At 43.6% G+C, this 23,594-nt stretch overlaps 1 protein-coding gene across 15 annotated transcripts in view; it reads right to left on the reverse strand.

The window, feature by feature from the left end:
- Window positions 1-583: 583 nt before the first annotated feature.
- Window positions 584-23,594, reverse strand: part of STAU2 (staufen double-stranded RNA binding protein 2) — a 355,158-nt gene continuing 332,147 nt past the window's right edge. For 14 of the 15 annotated variants that reach the window (XM_064384279.1, XM_064384278.1, XM_021672855.2 and 11 more), the window contains 2 exons: window positions 6,776-6,864; window positions 4,498-5,617 (listed from right to left, as the gene is read on the reverse strand). In XM_064384279.1, the coding sequence (XP_064240349.1) occupies window positions 5,524-5,617; window positions 6,776-6,864 (183 nt within the window). In that variant the 3' untranslated portion in view covers window positions 4,498-5,523. Of the gene's footprint in view, window positions 627-4,497; window positions 5,618-6,775; window positions 6,865-23,594 lie in introns of those variants that run through there. The other variant, XM_021672674.2, reaches the window with a different exon arrangement.

A 23,594-nucleotide genomic window follows, 5' to 3' on the forward strand; every position in this document is an offset into this window, starting at 1 on the left:
TGCCTCTGTCTTTCCCAACCTCAGTTGTAAGAATCAGAAAGTTCCTTACAGTTAAAATCCACTCAGGCTAACAAAGCAGGGAAGTGGCCTTTGGTCTTTGGGTCTATACACATCACGGAGGATGAAGGACCAGTCCACTATGTACGTTTCTCATTATCCCTGTGTGCCTGAGGAAATGAGGTTTTTAAAAAATATACTAATTTAAGATCTGTGGAAAAAAATCTCAGTTTTTATTCTAGGTAATTTTATGACTCATTCAGGATAGTTCTGTTTCATCGGATCATTGAAACTAAAGACTGAAAGGATTAAACAAAACCAAACAAAATACTACAGACTTTGCAAACCTGAGAGCAATCTATGACATTTAGGAGAAGTAACTCCTTTAAGCTTCACCGTTAATGTTGAAAATAAGAATTAGCACATGGTTATAATGAGCTTTGTCCTCTGAAAACTGTGGGAAGTAGTTGAGGCAGATATTTAATGGGTTGTCTCCCAAAACAGTGATGATCTCTTCTCTGATGATTACTCCACCGTGCCACATAAGGGTAGGCTTGGGGCAGCCATATTTGTGCAATGTGGGCTGGAGTGAATGGCTCGTTCAAGACGGGTCAGTCAGTGGCTCCTTCCTAAGACAATGGGAATGAAATCAAGAGAGACATTCAGTGTTTCTGCAGGTGGCTGCAAATTTGGGTTCTATTGGTAACCATGTTCTCTGATGTGTGTACTTGAGAAGCAGAGGTAGTTTACAGAAAGAGAGAAAGAGGGAGAGAGGGAGAGGGAGACAAAGAGCCTGCGGAACTGAGAGAGAACTTCCAGGTTTCCCCACGGCCTTCCACTTCCTGGCCCCAGTTTCTTTCTACATTTCTGCTCATAGGTTCTGTAAAGCATCCCTCTGGCTTTATAATAAATTTCCCCTTGCTGGTTTGAACCGGTTTTTATAACTTGAAATCAAAAGAATCCTAATTGATATGAGTGATATTTTTCTTCCAGGTTATTTGATTAAAAATTCATATGTATTAGAGACAAAATTTAAATATAAGCATACCACTATAGAGGTACTAACAGAAATGCTAACGGGAAGATTGGTCTAGAGCTGCAGTGCTTTTAGGGGGTCATCATTTAATACACATGGAAACGAGGCCCAGAAAGGCCACATCCCTTGCCAAGGTCACATCCGTGTCCAAACCAGGCGCCTAGACTTGACTCCTAGACCATTACTCTTTCCCTAATACTCCTTCACTTTGATTGAAGTATTGCATTTACATTCACAACTTGAGCACTTTTAAAAATACTCCATACACTCCTGCATAGTCTTATCTCCAGTTTTTGCTTGAAAAGCTGAAACTTGAAGATGCTAAATGACATCAGCAAGGCTACACACTAACAGAACTAAAACTAGAAGCTTTCACCCAGGCAGGAGGCTCCACCCAGGAAGCCAGATTTCTCTGTCCATGAATCCAGGTCGATGTTGATGCAGTTAGATGGGCAAATCTATCAGGCAGAGTTTTGGGGGTCATTCATCTATTCAACAAACGTTTATTGAGTACTTACTGAATTAAGGTGGGCATTGTTCCTGGGTCAGGAGATATGGTGAGGAATAAATTAGGATGATTGGTCTTCTGAGTGTTGGTGAGCTTAAACCTAATATATGTGTATGTGGGGAGGAGTCTATGGATGTTTGGGCTTTGAGTGGCAGCAATAGTTTACCACTAGAGTGTAAGTTCCATGAAAGCAGAACTGGCTTATTCGACAGTGTCACCAGAATAAATACCATGGTGGCCAAAGCATGGTAGAGTGAATGAGGGAATGAATGTGACTGACCCAAAGAGTCAGGGAGGTAAACAACGACTACGACACAGTGACTCTGAGTACAGAAAGTTCAGCTATCCAGGCTCATCTCCTTATCTGTCTTTCCCAGTTGCTAAAGCGTGGCTTCTTTAGAGTGAAGTTGTTTTGTTAGTTTATTTATTTTCTGAATTTCCAGCACACATCAGAGTGTACTGGGGATATAGTCAAGGAAGCTCTTGCTCCTGTTAAGAGGTTGGGACATAAGAGGAACTCTTCCCCAATGTGGTAACTTTTAAACAAGTCCTGACAAGGTGAGAGAGAACTTGGGTAGTGTCTGCCAGAAAAAGACAGTTGGGTTTGATCAGGTCTAAGGCAGTCTCTGTTTTGACCCAGTTATTAGTAAGTCCCTCCTCACAAAGACACACACATGTGATTGTGGAAACAGTGGAATGTATCCGGGATTAGAATGAAATCTACCAGCTGATAGAAAGAATATAAATACAGAAGTGGGAACATGGGGGAAGGATGGTTCCATGGGTCCAAAGTCCTCTGAAGTGAGGGTTTTTTTGACTTGCCATGTTCTTGATTAAGAAATGTCACAGTTCCCCTTGGATTGCAAATACAATATCTGACCAACAGTAACACCATTGATTGCCATGGGTGCCTGCCTCTGTGTCATGTAAAAAAAACAGTGAGATTTAACATTTATTTCTTCACTGAGTGTTGAATAATAAATCATCCATTCGTTCATTTATTCAATGTACGATTTCTACATTTATCTGGTGCCTATATTATGGTAGGTCAGGCTATGAGCAGCTTAAAGATAAATTCACACAGGATTATGCAATTAACAGCTCATCAGCTTTGTGTACAAAAGTGTTAGGTCCTCAATCATTCTTGGCCATAGTGGAAAGAGGTGGCCTTTGGAAATTAAAAGTACAAAACAAACTTTAGGCAGTTGCAGTGATAACCCACCTGCAGCAGGATTTAAATACCAGCCAGTTGGTCTGGACCACGTTTCCAAAGTCACTAGGAGTCCTGAAAACCTCTGTATAACAAGGTAAGTTTTTCATTAAGTTATTTTTATTTTATGGTGCAGGAAATTGGTTGAAGCTGTCAAAAAGAATCACTATTAAGAATGCTTTCTGGGGAGAAGAATGCTGGGACAGCTTATCAGAGGGGTCACCCCAGGAAAGGGGAGGGATGCCTGTCAAAGCCTGATGGGTGGTGTCTCACCGTTGATCTCTGGCAAGTTGTCCTGGAAAGGATGGTCTGAGTTCCAAAATGCAATATTATATTTCCAATTAAAATGTAAAAATAAACCTTTTTCATAAAACACATTGGCCTCGGCATTGGAAAGCAACTACAAAGCCCAGTGCTTTGATTGAGAAAAGCTGAAAGCAGACACTGTAATTGATAAAGGAGATAAGTCAATCTGTGTCCTTTAGAGAATAATGAGTTCCATTTTTCATCAAAAAGATCTCCTTGTGCCGAAGAAACATACTTTCAATAAATCTACTTAATGGTTTCCCCTCTAATGATATATAACATTGCTCTTTGGAACCGAGCGTTGCAGCGAGTCCCTGCCAACAACTGCAGGCCACCCATCATCTGCGTTGGTAATTCAACCCAAAGAAAACCCAGGCGGTTCCCAGGAAGTGCTGCTGTGCAGGGGAAAATACCCAAAGGCCTTGCTGGGCTCTGTGAGCAGGTAGAGAGAGGATGGAATTTTGTATAAATAAGCTATCACTAAGCTGGAGCTCTTATGCACATTTCTATTCCCTCGCCGCCCCCGACCACTGCTGTATTCATGGATATATCAGCTCTAAGGAAGACTCTGTGTCAGACAGCTCAAGAGTTAAATCCTTCAGACACTTGGGTCATGAGAACTGATTAGCTGTGTTTGTTCCTGGAGCTCACTGCTCTCCTACAGACCTGACAGCCTTGGTGTAGTTCGATGTGGACTGCAGGAGGGAGCCTACGTTTATTGCGTTGGGTAAACTGAAGATCCCCTTCAACGATCCTGCCCGAAGCAGTCCCTCGCCCCATTTGAGGGTCAAACCTCAGGTGACGCAGGCCTAGCAGAAGAAAGGGCCCCTGCCCTTCAAAGGGAATGATTTAGGGCTGTCTGCGCCCTGGTGTCAGGCAGCAGGACTGAGTTTCTATCCAGTTTACCTGTGTGAGCTCCAACTTTACAAATGTGCTGCTTTTTTTTTTGCAACGACCCAGCTTTATGTAACATAACCTATTTCCTCCAAGGGCACCCAGCCCTCCCAATACTGGCGGACTTCCCCACGTGGGAATCATTAAAAACAACCCTAGAGTTATTTCCTTATGTTGCTGTTTGTTTATTCTGCAGTCGCGTGTGAGTCAGCCAGATCATGATTTGTGGCGGTTTTGCTTGTGAAATCTTACATAATTATATTCCTATTGTCATGTTGGGTCGAGCAGTTAGACCATATAGTGTTTTCTCATTGCACAACGTTTGCAAATCAATAAGGAGAAAGCCTGAACAATGCGATGACGTTGGCCAGGAACCTGGCCCGAGTCACCCAGAGGCGGCTCTGCAGTTTCGCAGGTACAGCCTATCTGTCCTCTAATTCCACTGCCGGGCAGGGTGACTAGGCTGGGTGGTGGCCTTTCGGATGGGTTTCACAGAGGTGATATTTAAAAGATGAGAGTGAGAGAACGAAAGAACAACAACAGCGCTTCACACAGAAACCAACCACATTTTTACTGCATTTGCTCCACGCTGGATTCCAACATGCTGGCCCGGAGCGTGGCTGGCTGGAAGCAACTCCAACAGATTTTCCCTTCCCCGCCATGTACATTATTTATTTTTGATCCTACTCACTGTCCCAAGTCCAGAGGCAGTTACGAAAAACACTCTTGATGCAAACCGTGAGTGGCTACAACACACGGATGGAGGTGGGTGCGATTCCCACAACTGGGAGTGGGCGCGATTCCCACAACTGGGAGTGGAATCCGGGAAAATGATATATAGGGGCAAGATGCCCCTTACTTGCTAAGCGTATACGGAGCTCAAAACCCACAACTGCTTTGTTTTGTTTTCAGTTCCTGGAGTATGATGAAACTACTTGCTCCTAACATTAGTTTGTATTTTTCATCAAATATCTGACCTGATTTAAAACATGTTTATTTGCATACATCTTTTTGTAGTGCATCTTATAGTTATTCATACTGATATAGGATGAAGATAATAAATATCTGCATAAAAGGAGAAACCATGTGACTCTATATGAAGACAACAACCATCACATTCCACAGCACATCATCGGTTAGTTTTCAAATTGTCAAGCATTATTTAAAATGAGAGAGAGAGAATATAACTGAACACAAGCACCACGACAAAACAATCATAACAACAGAACCAAACCCAACTTCTCTATTATTAATCATGTTAAAATTTTAGCTCTGTTTCTAACACTTTTCTTTACTTGTTATTTTAAGCTCCAGTAGCAGGATCAGATTTCTGCTGCCTCTGGGCAAATGAGTTATGATCTGATCTTGAGTTCCAAGGGAAATGCTCAAAGTTTTATTTTTCCCCAGTTGAATAAACAGTACCATGTATATTATCTCTTGTGTTAGAATAGTGTTGTCTTCACATAAGACTCAAATAATGGTATTAGTCATTCATTTCCCTGAACACAGACACCCTCATGCGTGCTGACAGGTTTATAAGGATGCGGTGGCAGCCGCGGGTTCTGGGAGCTGCTAGACGGCCGAGTTTGATTTCTTGCAGTCCTGAGCGATGGAGCCCGGGGCTGCCTGGTTATTGTCCGCTTTCTCTCTCAGATGCTTGGCTTGTCTGAAAGATTAATACATTAACAAGAGCTGAAGGTCTGGGGTTGCACATCTTCAGACATGTTTATTAGCAGATGGCACAGAGGATTCAGAGGTCACCACAAAAGTGACATTTTAAAGTGAAACAACAATATTTATGTTCAGATAGTCTACTGATGAGATCATGTGGAAATGTTTTTGATTAAATTAGCTTATAAATGGTTGCCAATCTATAGACGACTTAACATGCCACGTCTGTTTACCAAATGTTTTCTTCTCACGCTCTCACCTTCTAAATATTAATGACCAAATGCTGTTTTATCTTATTAAAAAAATTTTTTTGGTGTGCTCATTTTAACTGTAGGATCAGTGTATCTGGTTTTTACTCCCCGAGTTGACTATTTTTATTTTCTCTTAAATCTAAAGATGTCTCCTGCATGTGTTCTGAGATCCCACCTGCTATTATTACTGCTTTGAAAGAGTTTGAATTCTACTATGTAAATAAAACCCCTTTCCATTTTTTTTTTAGTATAAATTGGGTCTCTGGAGAGACCCCAAATTCAGTCTCTTTGATGAAACCTTCTGTTCACATCTCATTAAAACAAAGCTATGAGCTGAATTTCAAAAATAATTATGATAGCTGCATTTTTGCCTTTGTAGCCCTTGGAAGCCAGGCTTTGGTGGCAATGTGTGCTGGTGTTTCATAGACAACAATGTGAAAAAAACAAACAGCCAAGGGGAGGGGCGCCTCCTCTCAACTTCTTTTTCTTTTCTCTCGGCTTTGCCCACAACTTAGCAGGAGGAGTGTGAGTGAAAACTTTTACCTCTGAAAATGGCTTAACCAGACAATGCTCTACAGTATGAAGTGAAAACCAATCACTTCATACTGTAGAATTTTGCAAGTCTCTACAGTCAAGACAACGCACAAGTATTTCCAACAAAGGCAATGAAATGCAATAACAATGATCAATTAGTAGGTTAAAACTTTCACAGACACATTACGGGAGATGTATATGGCTTTATATATTGTTTTGCATTTCTTTACATTTAATTGTATTATTGATAATTGTGTAAGATGTAGATACTATTGTCTTGACTTTTTAAAAACATTATTATCTTTGTCTTATCTTTTGTACAGTTACAGAATTACAAATGAGAGAATACTGACAGGGGATTTACTCACTTTTCAAGAGGACCTTTTTCGATATTCATTGTTCCATCGATTGGATCCAATCCTTGTTCAGAAAATTGTTTCAAGGCACTTAAGGCTGCCTAAAAATGAAAAAAGAAAACAAAACATGGAGAGCCATTCACTGACTTTAATATAACGAACAAGTAACTGTGAAAGAAAGCTGAGATAGAAAGACTCTCATTTTCATTAGTCTAAAGAAATGCTTTTTTTGCATTGTTTAGCGAAAGTACATCAGAAAGGCTGCATTGTCAGGCAGCAGTGTATATACATAGCCAGAAATAGAAGGGCTTTATTTCAGTCTTCTGCCTTATCCCTTCCCCACAATTTTGCAAAATTGTGATGTGTTTTCTGCAAACATGGAAACACCTCGTATAAGCTTAAAATACGTCAATGGTGACATTGCATAATTTCTCACGTTACTGAAACTACAAATTATTTTCCCTCAGACATAACATCCAAATTTTCCACCTTGAGTATTCTTTCCAAGCTGAGCATAAAGATATTGTTCAAATTTATAGACATTTAGCCCCAATCAAGCTACAGAATGTCAGCAGAGGAATGGACAGCAGGTCCTCGTGCAGATCAAGGGGATGGATGGTACCATGGGATCCTGAGAGGATGAGGACAGAGAGAAAGTTCCGACTGGTCATGCCCTGGGGAGGCAGGCCTGCCGGGCAGAGCCTTCCGAGGTGTTGATAGGCTCGGAGTGCGTGGGAAGCCACAGGGTGTGAACAGGCTGGTGGAGCCTCTCTGGATAGCTGGGAGGCACCAAAAATGCCATGCTGATAAGATCTACATAACTTGTTGACACTCTTGTGCACGTTCCAAACTGTTATTTCTTTGAGGAAGAATTTGGGTCTTCCTCCCCTCCCCCAAGCCCGACACTGATGAGCGAGATTGGAAGGCTCTGTTGAGTCTGAGATGGGCGTGACCAGGCACGGCTGTTTTCACATTGGGGGCATCCTGCTGGGTCACACTTGGGGCATCTGTGTCTTGTCAGCTGCCTTTGAAAATGAGCTAGTTCTTGGCAGTTTCCCAAACTTTTATCTGCCAAGAGCTCCTTTTGGGTAGCTAAGTGCATGATTTCCTTTAAATTTCTTTACTCAGAATATATTTTGGAGGTGTGATTTTTTTAGTTAATAGACTTGTGAGGTTACAGAAAACTTGGGCGGGTAGTACACAGAATTCTCATATTCTTCCCTCCCCTAAATACAGATCCCCCAGTCATCAACATCTTGCATTGGTATGGTACATTTGTTAGAGCTGATGAACGAATATTGATAGCTTCTCATTAACTGAAGTCCATGGTTTACAATAGGACTCCTTCTGTGTGGTATATTCTATGGGTTTTGACAAATGCCTAATGGCATGTGTCCACCATTAGAGTAGAATACAAAATCGTTCCACAGCCCTACACATCCTCTGTGCCCCACCTGCTCACCTCCCCCCACACCCTGCCAACCCCTGGCAACCATTGACCTTTTTTACCATCGCCACAGATTTGCCATATAGTAGCTGGGATCATACAATACGCCACCTTTTCAGATTGATCTTTTCACTTAGCAATGTGCATTTGAAGCTCCCCTATGTCTTTTTTTTTTTTTTTCTGAGACAGAGTCTCACTCTGTTGCCCAGGCTGGAGTGCAATGGCGTGATCTGGGCTCACTGAAACCTCTGCCTCCTGGGTTCAAGCGATTCTACTGCCTCAGCCTCCCAAGTAGCTGGGAATACAGGTGTGCACCACCATGCCCAGCTAATTTTTGTATTTTTAGTAGAGATGGGGTTTCACCATGTTGGCCAGGCTGGTCTCGAACTCCTGACCCCAGGTGATCTACCTGCCTCAGCCTCCCAAAGTGCTGGGATTACAGGTGTGAGCCACTGCACCCAGCCCCTCTATGTCTTTTTGTGAACGACAGGCCTTTTCATAAATGAGCTTCGTAGCTCCTTTCTCTTTATTGCGGAATAATGTCCCATCCCATGGATGTACCACAATTTGTTTGTCCATTCACTTATTGAAGGATATCTTGATTCTTTCCAGTTTTTGACAACTATGAATAAAGCTGCTATCAGCATCCATCTGTGGGATTTAATGTGCAATATTCATAATACTTCTTTCTTCTCTCTTGTTTTTCTATTTTTTTTTAATCACAACTCCTATAACCAAACAAAAGTCGGCATGTGTCCTTTATTTTCCTTTAGATTACTCCTTCCTTTTGAATCTTTAAACTGGGCTTCCTAGTTCAGAGGTGCTAACGTGAATGCCCATGCAGGTCTGCAGCCCTGGCCCGAGCATCTCCAAGCAGGGAGGATGCAGTGCTCAGGTCTCGGTAATCATCATAATCTCTTTGGACCAGTAGTGCTGCAGGGAGAAGGTCAGTGATGCCACCCCACAGCTCCTGATCCTCACTCATGCTCATGCTGGACAACAGCTAGGTGGGTTATGGTGGGAAGTGGGCACTGACTTCAGTGGGGTAGGAGCCATGTGGCCACCTCCCTGGGTGCTATTTTAGGCTGAATTGTGCTCTTCTCCTACGTTCATATGTTCAAGTCCTAAACCCCAGTATCTCAGAATGTGGCCTTATTTAAAAAGACGGTTAGTACAGATGTAATTAGTTAAGACGAGGTCATACTGGAGTAGAGTAGGTCCCTGATCTAATATAACTGGTATCCTTATAAAAGGAGGAAATTGGAACACAGACATACCCAGGAAGAACACCATGTGAGGATGATGGCAGGGACTGGAGAGATGCCACAGCAGCCAAGGAATGCCAAAGATTGCCAACAAAGTACCCAAAGCGAGGAGAGGGGCCCGGAACAGATTCTTCCTCACAGCCCTCAGAAGGAACCAGCCCTGCAGCACCTTGATCTTGAACTTCTAGCCTCCAGAACTGTGAGACAATACATTTCTGTTGATGAAGCCGCTCAGTTTGTAGTACTTTGCTACAGCAGCTCCAGCAAATGGTAGAGGGACCTCATAGTTTCTCTCTAAGGATAGCAAAATCTCATTCTCTCTCTCTCATGTTTCCCTGTATTATTTTTTGTTATAGAAAAGTGAGAATATATAGACAAGCAAAAAGAATGTAAAAATATCCACAATCCTGCTCACCATTCACAACCTGTGGTATGTCTTTCCATGTCACTTGCTTTTTTTTTTTTTTTTTTTTTTGACAGAGTCTCACTCTGTCACCCAGGCTGAAGTGCAGTGCTGTGATCTCAACTCACTGCAACCTCCGCCTCCTGGATTCAAGCAATTGGATCAGGGACATAGCCTACTTCTGCCTCCCAAGTAGCTGGGATTACAGATGTGAGCCCCACACCTGGCTAATTTTGTACTTTTAGTAGAGATAGGGTTTCACCATGTTGGCCAGGCTGGTCTTGAACTCCTGGCCTCAAGCGATCCACCTGCCTCAGCCTCCCAAAGTGCTGGGATTGCAGGTGTGAGCCTCTGCTCCCAGCCTCCATATCACTTTCTATCCCCTCCCCATGTCTACAAACTTTAGCCTGGATCACATCTTCACACCTTAGGTAATCTGCTCTTTTTTTTTCATTGATAAATAATAATGTACACATTCATGGGGTAGGTAATGATGTTGCAATACACATAATGCGTAGTGATCAGATCAGGGCAATTAGCAAATCCATCATCTCAAACATTAATATCTCTTTTTGTGGGGTTCATATGATAGCCTCCTTCCAGCTGTTTGGAACTACATATTATTGTTAACTATAGGAATTCTACAGTGGTATAGAGCACTAGAACTTATGCCTCATATCTAGCTATAATTTTATATCCTTTAATAAATTTCTCCCATCCCTCTCTTCCCCCTGCCCTTCCTAGCCTCTAATATCCTCCGTTCTACTTTTTACTCCTATAAAATCAACTTTTTTAGCTCCACACACGAGCAAGAACAAGTGGTGTTTAACTCTCTGTGCCCAGCTAATTTCACCTAATGTTGCCCAGTTCCATCCACATGGCCAGAAATGACAGGATTTCATTCTTTTTTACAGCTGAATAGTATTCAGTTGTGTACATACACTGTGTTTTTTTGTCCACTCGTATGTTGTGTGTTCTTTTATTGAATGTATTTTCCTTTATCAACAGAAACATTTCAGTAGCATCACTTCTCATGACTGCACAGTATCCTGTTGACTTTACATGCCCTTGTAGGTTTAGCCGGTCCTACTGTTGGACATTTAGGCCAGTTCAAATTTTTAAGCTGTGACCAGCACTGCACCAAACTTTCTATTAGTTAAATCTTTATGTATCATCCCAATATTTTCCTTATGATAAATTCCAAAAAATTGCATTTCTGAGCCAAAGATGATGCCCATTTTTAAAGATTTTCCCCCCTTTTTTTTTTTTGAGACAGAGTTTTATTCTTGTTGCCCAGGCTGGAGTTCAATGGTGCAATCTTGGCTCATGGCAACCTCCACCTTCCGGGCTCAAGCGATTCTCCTGCCTCAGCCTCCGAGTAGCTGGGATTAAAGGAATGTGCTACCATGCATGGGCAATTTTGTATTTTTAGTAGAGACGAGGTTTCTCCATGTTGGTCAGACTGGTCTTGAACTCCCGACCTCAGGTGATCCACCTGCTTCAGCCTCCCAAAGTGCTGGGATAACAGGCATAAGCCACCATGCCTGGCCTTACAGATCTTAATATGAGCTCTCCATCTACCCTTGGAGAGGCTGTGCCAGCAGCAGCAGTGGGAGGAGGGTGTTACTCTAGGTGCTGCTGGAATTACTTCTCAGAACCATTTTGTGGCTCAGAGAAGCAAACCAGTTTTGCCATTTTTTTGGTCCCACCTTATTTTAATGTGTTCATTCTGGTTGTTGACCTTCTTCACTAGACTTGGCTTTGTCTAAAGTTTTGCTGTTTTCAAAAATTAAACTCACCCTCAAAAGACTGCGGTTTGGACTGTTCTCCCCACCCTCCCTGCAAGAAAAGAATTCACAGAGGAATTTGACTCTCAAGGAGCTTTGATTCAGTGACTCTGAGGTCCTTTCAAGTCCTGAAGTGCCGAGGTAGCTATGCTGAGAGCAGTCCCAGTTGTGCACGTGCCCACGGGCTGGGCCCATCAACCGGGCCCGCTGTCCCACTTCACACATATGCATGGGATGCTAAAGGCCAGCCTCACTTACTTGTAGGCTCCAAGGACCAATCCATGCCAGACCTTTTTCCAGATATTCCCAGTTCACAGAGTGGGCTCCTGAACTTGGAGTTATTTGTATATTCAACAATTTGAACAAATGACCAGCTATTTTGTTCTGATCCATTAATATGTGAATTATTGGCATAAATGCTGTTATTTATCAATTTCTTCCTAAATGGACAATTACATTTTTAATTCTACTATTTTTTGTAATACACTGATAACTTATTTAACATTTTCTGTGATGAGAACATTTGAAATATACTCTCAGAGCAATATTGAAATGTACAGTATCCATTATTAGCTATATTCACCACATTGTGCAGATTTCCAAAAAAATCAAACTTACCTTCTTATCTAACTGAGATTTTGTACCCTTTGGCTATCATCTTCCCATTCCACCTGCACCCAGCCTCTGTACCTACACTACTCTCTGCTTCTGCAAGTTCAATCGTTTTCTATCCCACATATAAGTGAGAACATGCGGTATTTTTCTATGTTTGGCTTATTTCACTTAGCATAATGTTTTCCAGTTCTATTCATGTTGTTGCAAATGACATAATTTCCTCCTTTTTAAAAGTTGAATAGTATTCCATTGTGTATATATACCACATTTTCTTTATCCATTCATCCGTTAATGGACATTTAGGTTGATTCCACATCTTTGCTGTTGTGAATACTGTTGCAATAAACGCGGGTGTGCAAATAGTTCTTGACATCCAGATTTCAAACTTTTCAGGCAAATACTCAGACGTGAGGGTGTTGGATCCCAAATGCACCATCACAGAGGGCTACTGAGAGCCGGGAAATGGAACTTCGCAATGTGATATCGATGAATGGGGTTACTAAGGGCTCTAGGGCTTCTCAGTCCTGTTTTATTCCTAGCAAGGACAAGACAACAACTAAAAATGATTTTTAAAATATTTTAAAAAATCGTTTTTAGGCTACTTGTAGCCTGTTTTCACTAGGTGCACTGGGAATACTTGGTTCTTAGTGTGGCCTGAACACCAGAACCAAAGGACCTACTTCACCCAGACCAGGACCTGGCACCCGCTCTCTCCTATCTGAAGACAGCTGCGTATATGAGACGAAGGTCAGGTCTCAGGGGGCAGCTTCAGTGTTTCAACCCTTGCAAAATCTCCTGGATGACTTTATCAACATGCCAGGCAGGTCCCCCATGTGCTGTCAAAATGATTGTCATCACTCCAAGAATGTCCTATAGTCTGGAATGGCAGCGTGCTCTCTCACTTGACACCATGAACGGATTTTCAAAATTCTTGCGTGGCTGCTCTCCTCCACAGGTATGCTTAAAGGCTTCCAAGGGACAGTCCCTTATCTACCTGGTCAGATAACTCAACCCACATCTCACTGATAACCCTGCATACAATAGCTTATAATCATGAGAGGGATTTCTTTCTAATTGATAAGAGGCAGTGGTGACCGATTTATCTTAACCTGTGTAAACAGTAATAGCTACCATTTGATGAGCATCACTCTGCCCTTGTCATAGGACCAGCCCTTTACCTGCCATGACCTGAGGTGTTATCACAGCCTTGTGAGATAGTTCCTACCCAAAAGGAAACAGAGGCTCAGAGAATTCAGTAACCTACTTAAGGTCACTGTGGTAGAGCAGAGATTTGAAATCAACATACGTTCTTGCTCAGGTCTCTCTCTCTTTTTTTTTTTTTTTTTGAGACAGGGTCTCGCTCTATTGCTCAGGCTGGAGTGCAGTGGTGTGATCAGAGCTCGCTGCAGTCTAGACCTCCCAAGCTCAAACGATTCTCCTACCTCAGCCTCTCAAGTAGCTGGGACTATAGGCAGGCACCACCATACTTGGCTAATTTTTTTTTATTTCTAGTAGAGACAAAGTCCTGCTATGTCATCCAGGCTGGTCTCAAACTCCCAAGCTCAAGCAACCCTCCTGCCTTGGCTTCCCAAAGAGCTGGGATCACAGGCATGGCTCATGTCTCTTATTTCCTCCAAATTTAAAACTGCTCACATTCAGCATACCCGATTTCAGCAGAGCTTCTTTTAATATTACTATTTCAAAATTACTCTTATTATCTCTTCCATACTCATTCTATTAATTGTTTCTTATCAATAATTACTTGAGGTAAGCTCAGAAAGTTATCTCCATTTTCTAGAAAAGGATTGTTTTGTGGGGAGCACACGGTTTCCCGTTGGCAGTCCGCCCCCAGCCCTGGGTTGGCCTCCGAGGCTTCGCTCAGCACCTCTGTAACACTTGCAATTTTGGCTAAAACTAAATGACTCGAGTAATTATTTTGTCACTTGGGTTTTATTACCCAGTGGCCACAAACAAGACTACTGGATTCTTCCTTTCTTCACATTCTGAGAGTCTTGTTCCCTCTACTTGTCTCTCTTCTCCATTTTTCTGAAAAGACTTTCATTTCTTACCTTCCTGTGGCTTCTGGCAGGAGGGAGAAGCCTCAGGGTTTTGCTGGGCGCGTGACATGCAGGACGCTGCAGTGAGAAGAGGTACTGGGATTGCAAAGGTGAAGCGAACAAAAATCAAGGGTGAGGGTTTAACTGTGATGTACAGATAGCGACAAGCTCAATACCTTCAGGAAAACAGTGGGCAGGGCTGCCCACGTACCCCTCTCACAGGTACAGGCAAAACCCTTCAGAGCGACTGCCTCCACTGCTCGCCATGAGCTCAAGGAATCAGGGCTCTCCTCTCACACTTCATTACCCTCTATTTTCCCAGAAACGACACTTTACGGATTAAAGAATGGCATGGAGAGAGATGAATTTGCTTCTCTTTCTACAGGAAAACGTCCAAAATAGGATCACATCAGTACCTATAAGAGCCACACTACCTTTAGCAAGACCCAAGTATATACTGAAGTCGGCAAGCAGAATGAGCTTTTGCTACCAGATCGATGGTTTCAAAGAACATATAATGCAGTGGCTTTGTGAACAAACACTAAAATTTAACAGTCCACAAAAATGTTTTACTACACATCTCCAAACCTGTCCAGAAGATGGTAAAATCAACAATAGCCTCATGTTTAAACTAGAGGCCAACTGCTTTAAAATTCAAAAAATTATAAATATGCTATATAATGTTAAAAGACACTTTGGAGTGAGAGAAAAATCAAATAACCTTCATTTTGGAAGACCTACTTGAAGCCTAATTAAGAAGCAAGCTCTAAACTTTATATTTACTGAGAGGGTAAATTGATAACAAGGTGTTCAAATCCTACGGTCTGCAGTTCACTTTCAACATGGACAATTTGCTGTGTAATAAATGTGAAGTAATATTGGGGAGTTGTGGGCAGGAGGCAAATCTGGGTTCCTTAATGAGGAACATCCTGAATGATGCTTAAATCCAAGCTGCGTAACTTCCCACACGCTGAGGATTAGAGAATTTCAAAGATACACTAACATAAGTAACCAGAACGCCCCATAAGTCTTTGGCCATAGACAAACAGACAACTAAATGATTTCATTTCCAAGCTTAGAAGATATTTTCCTGGCAAATCAAAACAAACACATTTAGCATCTGCTTGTATGTTACCGCAGGCTACTAACTGGAATCTTAAACTTGGCTTTATGACAGTATGTTCTAGGATTTTGAAAAAAGAAAGGAAAGGTACATCTAAAGCAATAAATGTAGGTTCGTTTGAAAGGAAAAAATTAAACAAGTTTTTTAGAGAAGTGGATGACATTTCCTTTCCTTGTCTTTTCAGGTAAACACATATTCATTTGCATGTGATTGTGTGCATGTGTGTGTCTGTGTCCCTTAGAGGAAAGCATCTGTGTAGATACACAGAAATATTTTTGTCCCCCAAAGATTTTACAACTGTTTTGTGAGCAAAGCCCCACGGATTCTAGAACAGATGTCACTACCGTTTCATGTATCGCTTGTTTTGCACGTAGTTATAGCAATGCCAGAAACATGATGCCAATAAGATACTTTTCATGCCTGTTTTTTGGCCTTCCTTTGCGCACGCACGCACGCGCGTGTGTGTGCGTGTGTGTGCCCATAGAATGGAGGTGAGTCCAGTCATTTTTGTAATTTCTTACTTTCCTCTTGTCAATTAGCAATTTGCAAATAGTGTTGAAACCAGCCCTGCTTCCTTCTTCAGAATTAAACAGTTTGTAACCACAATGTAGCAGCATTCGGCCATTCTCTGAGAGATGACAGCAGTCTTCATTAGCAAAATGTGGGTATTAATTTATCCCCTGTGACATGTAGTTCTTTGTGGCGTCTGTGAGCATTGATGCCCAGTGCATCTTTTTATTTTTCCTTTTTTCATTTCAGACTTCCCCCACCAACGTCATATTCTGGTTCCGAGAAATAGACAAGTAGTTCCCATTAAAGTCGATAGTAACCAAACCTGTCTAAATTTGGCTTTCATTTTTTAAGTGTTCAAAGTTTTGATTTGTTTTGCCTTTTCTCCCTGAAGAACTTGTTTATGTTGAGCTCTTCCTGGGAGCTGATCTAACTGCTAGATTCACCTCAGAATGCACACAGTAGTCTTATATGCAGTTGATTAAATCCGTCTCCTTTCACAAGGAAATAAGAGGTTTCAAATGTAAATGTCTTCATGTGCAGTTGAGTATTCTCCTAATTTCTCATCCCAACAATCTCTGATACTGATTCTATATTAAATCATCAAAATAACTGAAAAACCAGGAGGTTCTTCAATAAGCTTGAAAGTTTATTGCCCAAAGTATATGAATATTAATGTTTCTAAGTCATCATTTTCTTTCTTTGAAAGGTCAGTAATTAAATACCACGTACCATGTCTCTTTTTATATAAAATAAGAGAAATCAAAAAGAGACTTGTATATTTCAAAATTTATCACATTACGACAGGCTCTTCAGTCTATTACATTTCAGATGAATCAATGATATGACCATTTTTTTTTAAATAAAAAAGGATTATATTGAACTTTAACTCATTTGCTTCCCTGTTTTCTAATAATTTTATTATAGCCTGAACTTTTTATTCGTGCTTCCACAATCCTATCAATTCAGATAATTTCCATAAAATTGGTACTTTCTACTTGTCTATTATTTCTAAAACTTACTCTCGGAACAAAGGAGCATCTGCTTGCTAAGGTGATGGTTACTCATGAAAAAAATAGAGGAGTAGGTGGTCGGAGAGACATGCAGATTTTATACAGTTGCCTCAGACAAAGAACAGGTGTTTTAACTCTAGAATTTGGGGAATTCACTTAAAATCGAGCACTTAAATCACAGACTTAGCCGCTGCCTTTATTTCTGCGGTCAGGCTCTCAGAAGGGGAATGGCGTAGCTGCTAGCCTTGACAACACAGAGTGGAACTGACAGCAGGAGTAACTGCACAGAAAGTGTTCTGTGCTTAGAACAACGCTCAGTGCAGCATCCTCGCTACTAGGTCTTCCTCTAACCAGGCTCTTCCTGTTTTCTGAATATTATTTCATTTCAAATTCTGTTTTTTTGTCCTTTACTTAATTTTTTTTTTTTTTATACAGAGTCTGGCTCTGTCTCCCAGGCTGGAAGTGCAGTGGCACGATGTCGGCTTACTGCAACCTACGCCTCCCGGGTTCAAGCGATTCTTGTGCCTCAGCCTCCCAAGTAGCTGGGATTACAGGCCTGCATCACCATGCCTGGGTAATTTTTGTGTTTCTAGTAGAGATGTGGTTTCTCCATGTTGGCCATGCTGGTCTTGAACTCCTGGGCTCAAGCAATCCATCCGCCTCAGCCTCCCAAAGTGCTGGGATTACAGGTGTGAGCCACTGTGCCTGGCCTATTTAATTATTTTTGATTCAACACAAAGTTCCCTTTGTCATGGGGCTTACTGAAACAGAGCTATGGGTGCATCCATCTGCTGCCGAGGTACATGTCCACACAGCAGGCTCACTCTGTGTGGTGGGCAGCATCGCAGCCCCCTAAATGCCCACATCCTAATCCTCAGAACCTGTGAACACATTACCTCCCATTGCAAAAGGGACTGCACATGAGATGAAGGTGTATGAATGCTGAGGTAGGAAGGTTAGCCTGGGTTCTCCAGGAGTCCGCTTCAAATGACACAAGTCCTTTAAATCAGAGAACAATTCCTGGCTGTGGTCAGAAAGAAAGACGTGGCTAGGGACAAAGGGTCCAAGAAAGGCAATGTTGTTGGTTTTGAAGATGGGGGAAGGGGCCTTCCAGCTCCGAGAGGTCACTCACATTCCTTGTGTTGAGTTAAGGAATGTAAGTGGCCTCTAGAAGCTGAAAAAGGGAAGGAGGTGGATTCTCTCCTAGAACCTCCAAAAATGCACTGCTGACTCCTGATTTTAGCCCAGTGAGACCCTTGTGTGACATCTGGCCTACAGAACTCCAAGATCATACAATTGTGTTGTTTTAAGCCACTAGGTCTGTGGCAATTTGTTAAGGCAGCAAGAGAAAACGAATAGACTCTCGCTGTCACCTGAACAAGGAAGGGAGAGTGCTTGGCATGTGGAGTCTGTTAGACCTGGATTAAAACTCCACCTCCACTGCAGACCAGCTGTGTGTCCTTACGCAAGTCATTTTATCTCTCTGACCCTCTTTTTCATTTGTAAGTTGAAGACTACATGAATACAACAGATTATTTCAGAGGTGAATGCCTTGACCCTGGTGGTGTTTAATAAATGAAGGCTTTCATTACACATCTTTCTCTCTTTTGCTCTCTCTTGAGTCCAACATCCAGCCATGAAATTCTTTCCACTCCCTTTCTCACTCCATGTTAACTTAAGTTCAATTTCCTTTGTATTTTTCTTCATTCCTTCAGCCTGTTGCTCTCTCGCTGTTCTTCCTAAGAGAAAATTATCATTAAGCCACTCTCTCAATCAAAAGCGATTAGTAACTCCCGGCCCTAGAATCACATTCCATATCTTTGGCCCAGCGTTCAAGGACCCCATTGGCTGGCCTCATTCAATCCCACAGCCTCACTGAGTGCCAGTCCATTTCCCAGACTGTGACGCCCACAACCCAGGAGACCAGTCCCCAGCCTCAGGAACACCTGGCAGATGTCAGTGTTATCCACAAGCTCCCTGGCCAGCTAGTGTGGAGATGCCCCGTGGACCTTCTGCCCTGGTGAGGTCGGTCTGCCCACTGTCTCCACACCTTTTCTCCTGCAGTCTTTTCTGCTTCTCCAGGTGGATGTCCCTAATTCCCAGCCTGTCTCCCTTTGGGTTCCTAACAGTGCTTGCCATTTGCCTCTCTAAACTGTGAATCACCTTTGATGTGTTTACATCTTATCTCCCAGGTAGCTGGCCAACCCTTGGCTGGTGGGGTCACTTCCCTCTTTGAAATCTCCACAGGGTATCTACAGAACATCCTCAAAAAAATATTCCTCAGCTGATGACCATCCACTTCTATCTGAAGTTCCCCTAGGCAGACAGATGCTTGCAGACAGGGGTCTTATTCTGTTCTCTCTGTTCTCGGAGCCAGCATCTTGCCCTGGTTGGCTTTCCTCTCGGCAGGGCGTGCTCCACATGTCTCTCCGCCTCTAACACACCCCTCCACCCCTCCCTTGGGCTCTGTGGCCAAAATGCAGTCCCAGAAAGCATGGGTTGTATCTATCCGTCCAAGGAAAATGCAGGAGCCCCATAATTTACCTTCAAAGAATATGGATAATAGTTACTGTTTGTTTGAGATGTTCGTCATTTGAGGTGTCAATCATCCATCATCTTTGAGGTCTGAAACAAGTACTTTGCTCTCTCCAGACCAGTCTGGGGTCTGCAAAGGAGAGGCCTGGGAAACGTTATCTGGGAAGACTCCACAATTGGGGTTTTGCCCAAGACCTTGGTGGTGGCATATCCTGAACCAGAGGGACCCGAGGGGAGCACCTCTCGCCTGAGAAGAGCCTGGCTCTGCAGGGCAATCATGGCTGCGTTCTGCCTCCACCCCTCACCCCTCACTGCTTGGAAGGTCCCTTTGAGATTTCTTGGTCCTCTGATATTCAACTCCAACAAAAATGTGAAGCATTCCTGCTGAACATGGGCACAGACAGCTCTACTTAGGAATTTCATTTTGGTTTGAGCAAGTAATTGATAAAACCTTACATTACGGTTATTTCATCATTTTTGCTGCACTTAACGTACTCTTAGAGTGCATGTGGGAATGTTGGGGAGGGGGTGATAGTCAAACAAGATAACCTTTGAAGTTCTGTTTAATTCTGAATATTGGTTTTATTGAAATAGAGGTCCTGGCATAAAAGATGGTAAAGGCAGGTGACTCACTGGTTCTCTCAGGGGGTGAGGGATGCAGCGAGCCTGATGTTTTTCTTGGGACCCCTGGTGGCCATCCTAGTGGTAGGAAGACAGCAGAGATGGAGCCAGAATAGACCGCTCCATCCCAAATGTGTCTCCTTAACCTCTTACATCTGACTTTACACGTATATTTCTATTTTTCGACTTTTAAAAATAAAAGTTCTAAATATTTGCAAAAGTACAAAGGATAATAATACACTGAATCTCCCTCATCCATCATCTACATGAATTATCAATATTTTGCCAATTTTTGTGTGTGTGTGTGACAGAGTTTCACTCTTGTTGCCCAGGCTGGAGCGCAGTGACGATCTCAGCTCACTGCAACTTCCACCTCCCAGGTTCAAGCAATTCTCCCGCCTCAGCTGGGATTACAGGCACGTGCCACCACGCCCGGCTAATTTTTTGTGTTTTCAGTAGAGATGGGGTTTCACTATGTTGGCCAGGCTGGTCTCAAACTCCTGACCTCAGGTGATCCACCTGCCTTGGCCTCCCAAAGTGCTGGGATTACAGGCGTGACCCACCACGCATGCCTGACCTATTTTGCCAATCTTGTTTCAGGTGTCTCACTCCATATTTTTCCTGTAACATTCCAAATCAAATATCAGATAAAGATACATGCCATTAACACACCTAATAATATCAACTCTAAATCCTTTATATCATCTAAATACCCACGTGAACATTTCCCTGATAGTCTCAACAATGTCCTTTAAAGTCAGTTTTTGAATCTACATCCTGACAGTTCACATACTGTGTTCGATTGATTGATCCTTTAAGATCTAGGAGTCCTGTGGTGGGCAGGATAATGGCCCCCAAAGGTGCCCTTGTTCTAATCCATGTTACCTGTGATATGTTACTTTACCTGGCAAGGGGACTTTGTGGAGCTGAGTTAGGGTAAGGAGCTGGAGACGGGACAAGTAGCTAGGACTACCCAGGTGGGCCCAATCTAATCACACACATGCTTAAAATTAAAGAACCTTTCCCAGCTGAAGACAGAGATGAGGATGTGCTAATGGGAGAAGGGTGTGAGGGACGTGTCATTATTGGCTCTGAACATGGAGGAAGGGGCCATGAACCCCGGAATGCAGCAGCCGCTAAAAGCTGGAAAGGCAAGGAAGCGGCTTCTCCCCTACAGCCTCCAGAAAGGAACTCAGCCCTGCGGACACCTCAATAGCTGCAGTGAGTCCATGGGATTTCTGACCTGTAGAACTGCAAGATCACACGTTGGTTTTGGTTTAAACCCCACATTTGTGGCAATTTGTTACCACAGCCATGGAAAATGAATATACAGCTTTTAAAGAGGGACTGAAAGTCACACTGAGGTGTAAGGTTGGTGTTGGGCCCAGGGAAAGGGGAGAGTCTGGCCAAGATGCCTGGGGAGGGGAGGCTGAGCCTGAGAAGAGAGGCCGAGGTGCCAGGGGGTCCTTGGTTGCCTCTGCCCATTCCCCACAGACCAGTCGGGCAAGAAGAGAAGAGCTCGCCCCACTCCTGCAGAAGGAGGATCAGGCTGCCTGCCCGCTACACCCTTCAACAGCCTCCCCTGCACTTGGAAGGTAATCACACCTCTTCCCAGGGCCCATGCACCACGCCCCCTTCCCTGCTCTGCTCTATGCTGGGCTCTTTTCTGTTCCTCTCCTGGGACAAGCTCCTTTCCGCCTCAGGGATTCCCACTGGCTGGTCCCTCTGGCCATCCCTTCTCCACCAGCTACTCATCAGCTCTAGGTCTTAGCTCAAGGGAGGCCTCCCCCAACTGCTCCGTCTAGAGTGTTGTCCCCCAAAAAATCACAGCACTGTGCTTATGGCACTTGTCTCAGTCTGTCATTATTTCCTTGAGGGAGGGGCCTGGCCTCTCTGACTCACCACTGGGTATGGCCACACATTCAACAAATACTCATGGAAAACCAGGCACCACACTAGGCGCTAACAGACAGTCATCACCTTTCGATGGCATGCATCGCAGCAAGGAGACAGGCAGGACAGCGACGGCAGTGGAACCAAACGGCTGTGAGGAAAGGACATACAGCAATGGCACCAAGAGGTGTCCCAGAGAGGCAGCATTTGGGGTGAGCCACAGGGAGCTGGGGTGAAAAGCCACTCAGATTGGCCGCAGCCTTGAGGGTGAGTGGGAATTGAGGGCACCGTGAGTGTCCCAGGCAGTTTCTAAGCGATGGTGTAGAAAGGGGCAGTGCCTTATTCTGGGGAAGGCTGGGCCACGTCCAAGGAGTGGAAGCTGCAGGTAAACGGATTCAGGCTCAAAACAGGAAGGAGCCTGACATCCGGCAAGGGCACGCTAGATGCTAAGACTGGGTGACGCCCACTGCTATGAGCCAAATGTCAGGTGGGAGGCAGGCGGCTGTGAGGCCTCTCATCTTTCAGGCTCCCTGATACTCAGAGTTAGGCCTGCTCACGGGGACAAGGCCACACAGGTAAACAGCACCAGCAAATTTACAACGTGAGAAGGGCTATCGGAGACATGAGGTTTAGAACTACCAGATGTGCGGTGAGCGTGGTTTGCTGGTGAAAGCTGTCTTCCCACTGTCAGGAGGACCCATTTGTACCTGAACTTGGCCACTAGTCACATAAGAAAGCCTCCATATCTGGTTCCTCAACGTCTCCATTTAGAAGACGGCATCAGCAAAACCATCCTACCACGGGGATTAACTGACGGATGTGTCTGGACTTCCTGAGGGGTTCTCCATGGACAGTACTGTGACTGACTCTTGGTGCGGGGAGAATCCCTAAATGTAGCATCTGTTGACACCCCCACCCTGGCTGATGTGCAGTTGGGAAGACGTGTGCACAGCTGGCACCGTGAGATGGCAGGAGCTGCGCCAGCACCCCTATTGCATGCAAAAGTCAAGCACTATCTTCAGTTCCCTGAATCCTATGTGGAGGCAGGACAGCAAGCTGATTAAGAAGCTGAGATTTGGCTGGGCATGGTGGCTCACACCTGTAATACCAGCACAAGGAGGCTGAGGCGGGTGGATCATTTGCAGTCAGGAGTTCGAGACCAGCCTGGCCTACATGGTGAAACTCCATCTCTACTGAAAAATACAAAAATTAGCCTCGCATGGTGGTGGACACCTGTAATCCCAGCTACTCAAGAGCGTGAGGCAGAAGAATCGCTTGAACCCACCAGGTGGAGGCTGCAGTGATGGGGTGGGAAAGAGGCTGAGATTTTCAGCTGAACAAACTTGGGCTCAATAGCAGCTCCACCTCTTACCAGTCATACGACCTTGAGCAAGTACAAATCCTCATTAGTAAATAGGAAAGTATCTTCTGCTGATGAAACATTCACCCTGTTCTAAGGACTTGCCATCTCCTGACTCACTTCATCTTCACAGTAACCACAAGTTGGTTTGACTCTGATCTGCAGTTAAAGACAAAGAGACCGAGACATAGAGGAAGTCATT

Source organism: Aotus nancymaae, unplaced genomic scaffold (genome assembly GCF_030222135.1).
Source record: "Aotus nancymaae isolate 86718 unplaced genomic scaffold, 86718_ANA_hifiasm-v0.15.2.pri h1tg000036l, whole genome shotgun sequence".
NCBI lineage: Eukaryota > Metazoa > Chordata > Mammalia > Primates > Aotidae > Aotus > Aotus nancymaae.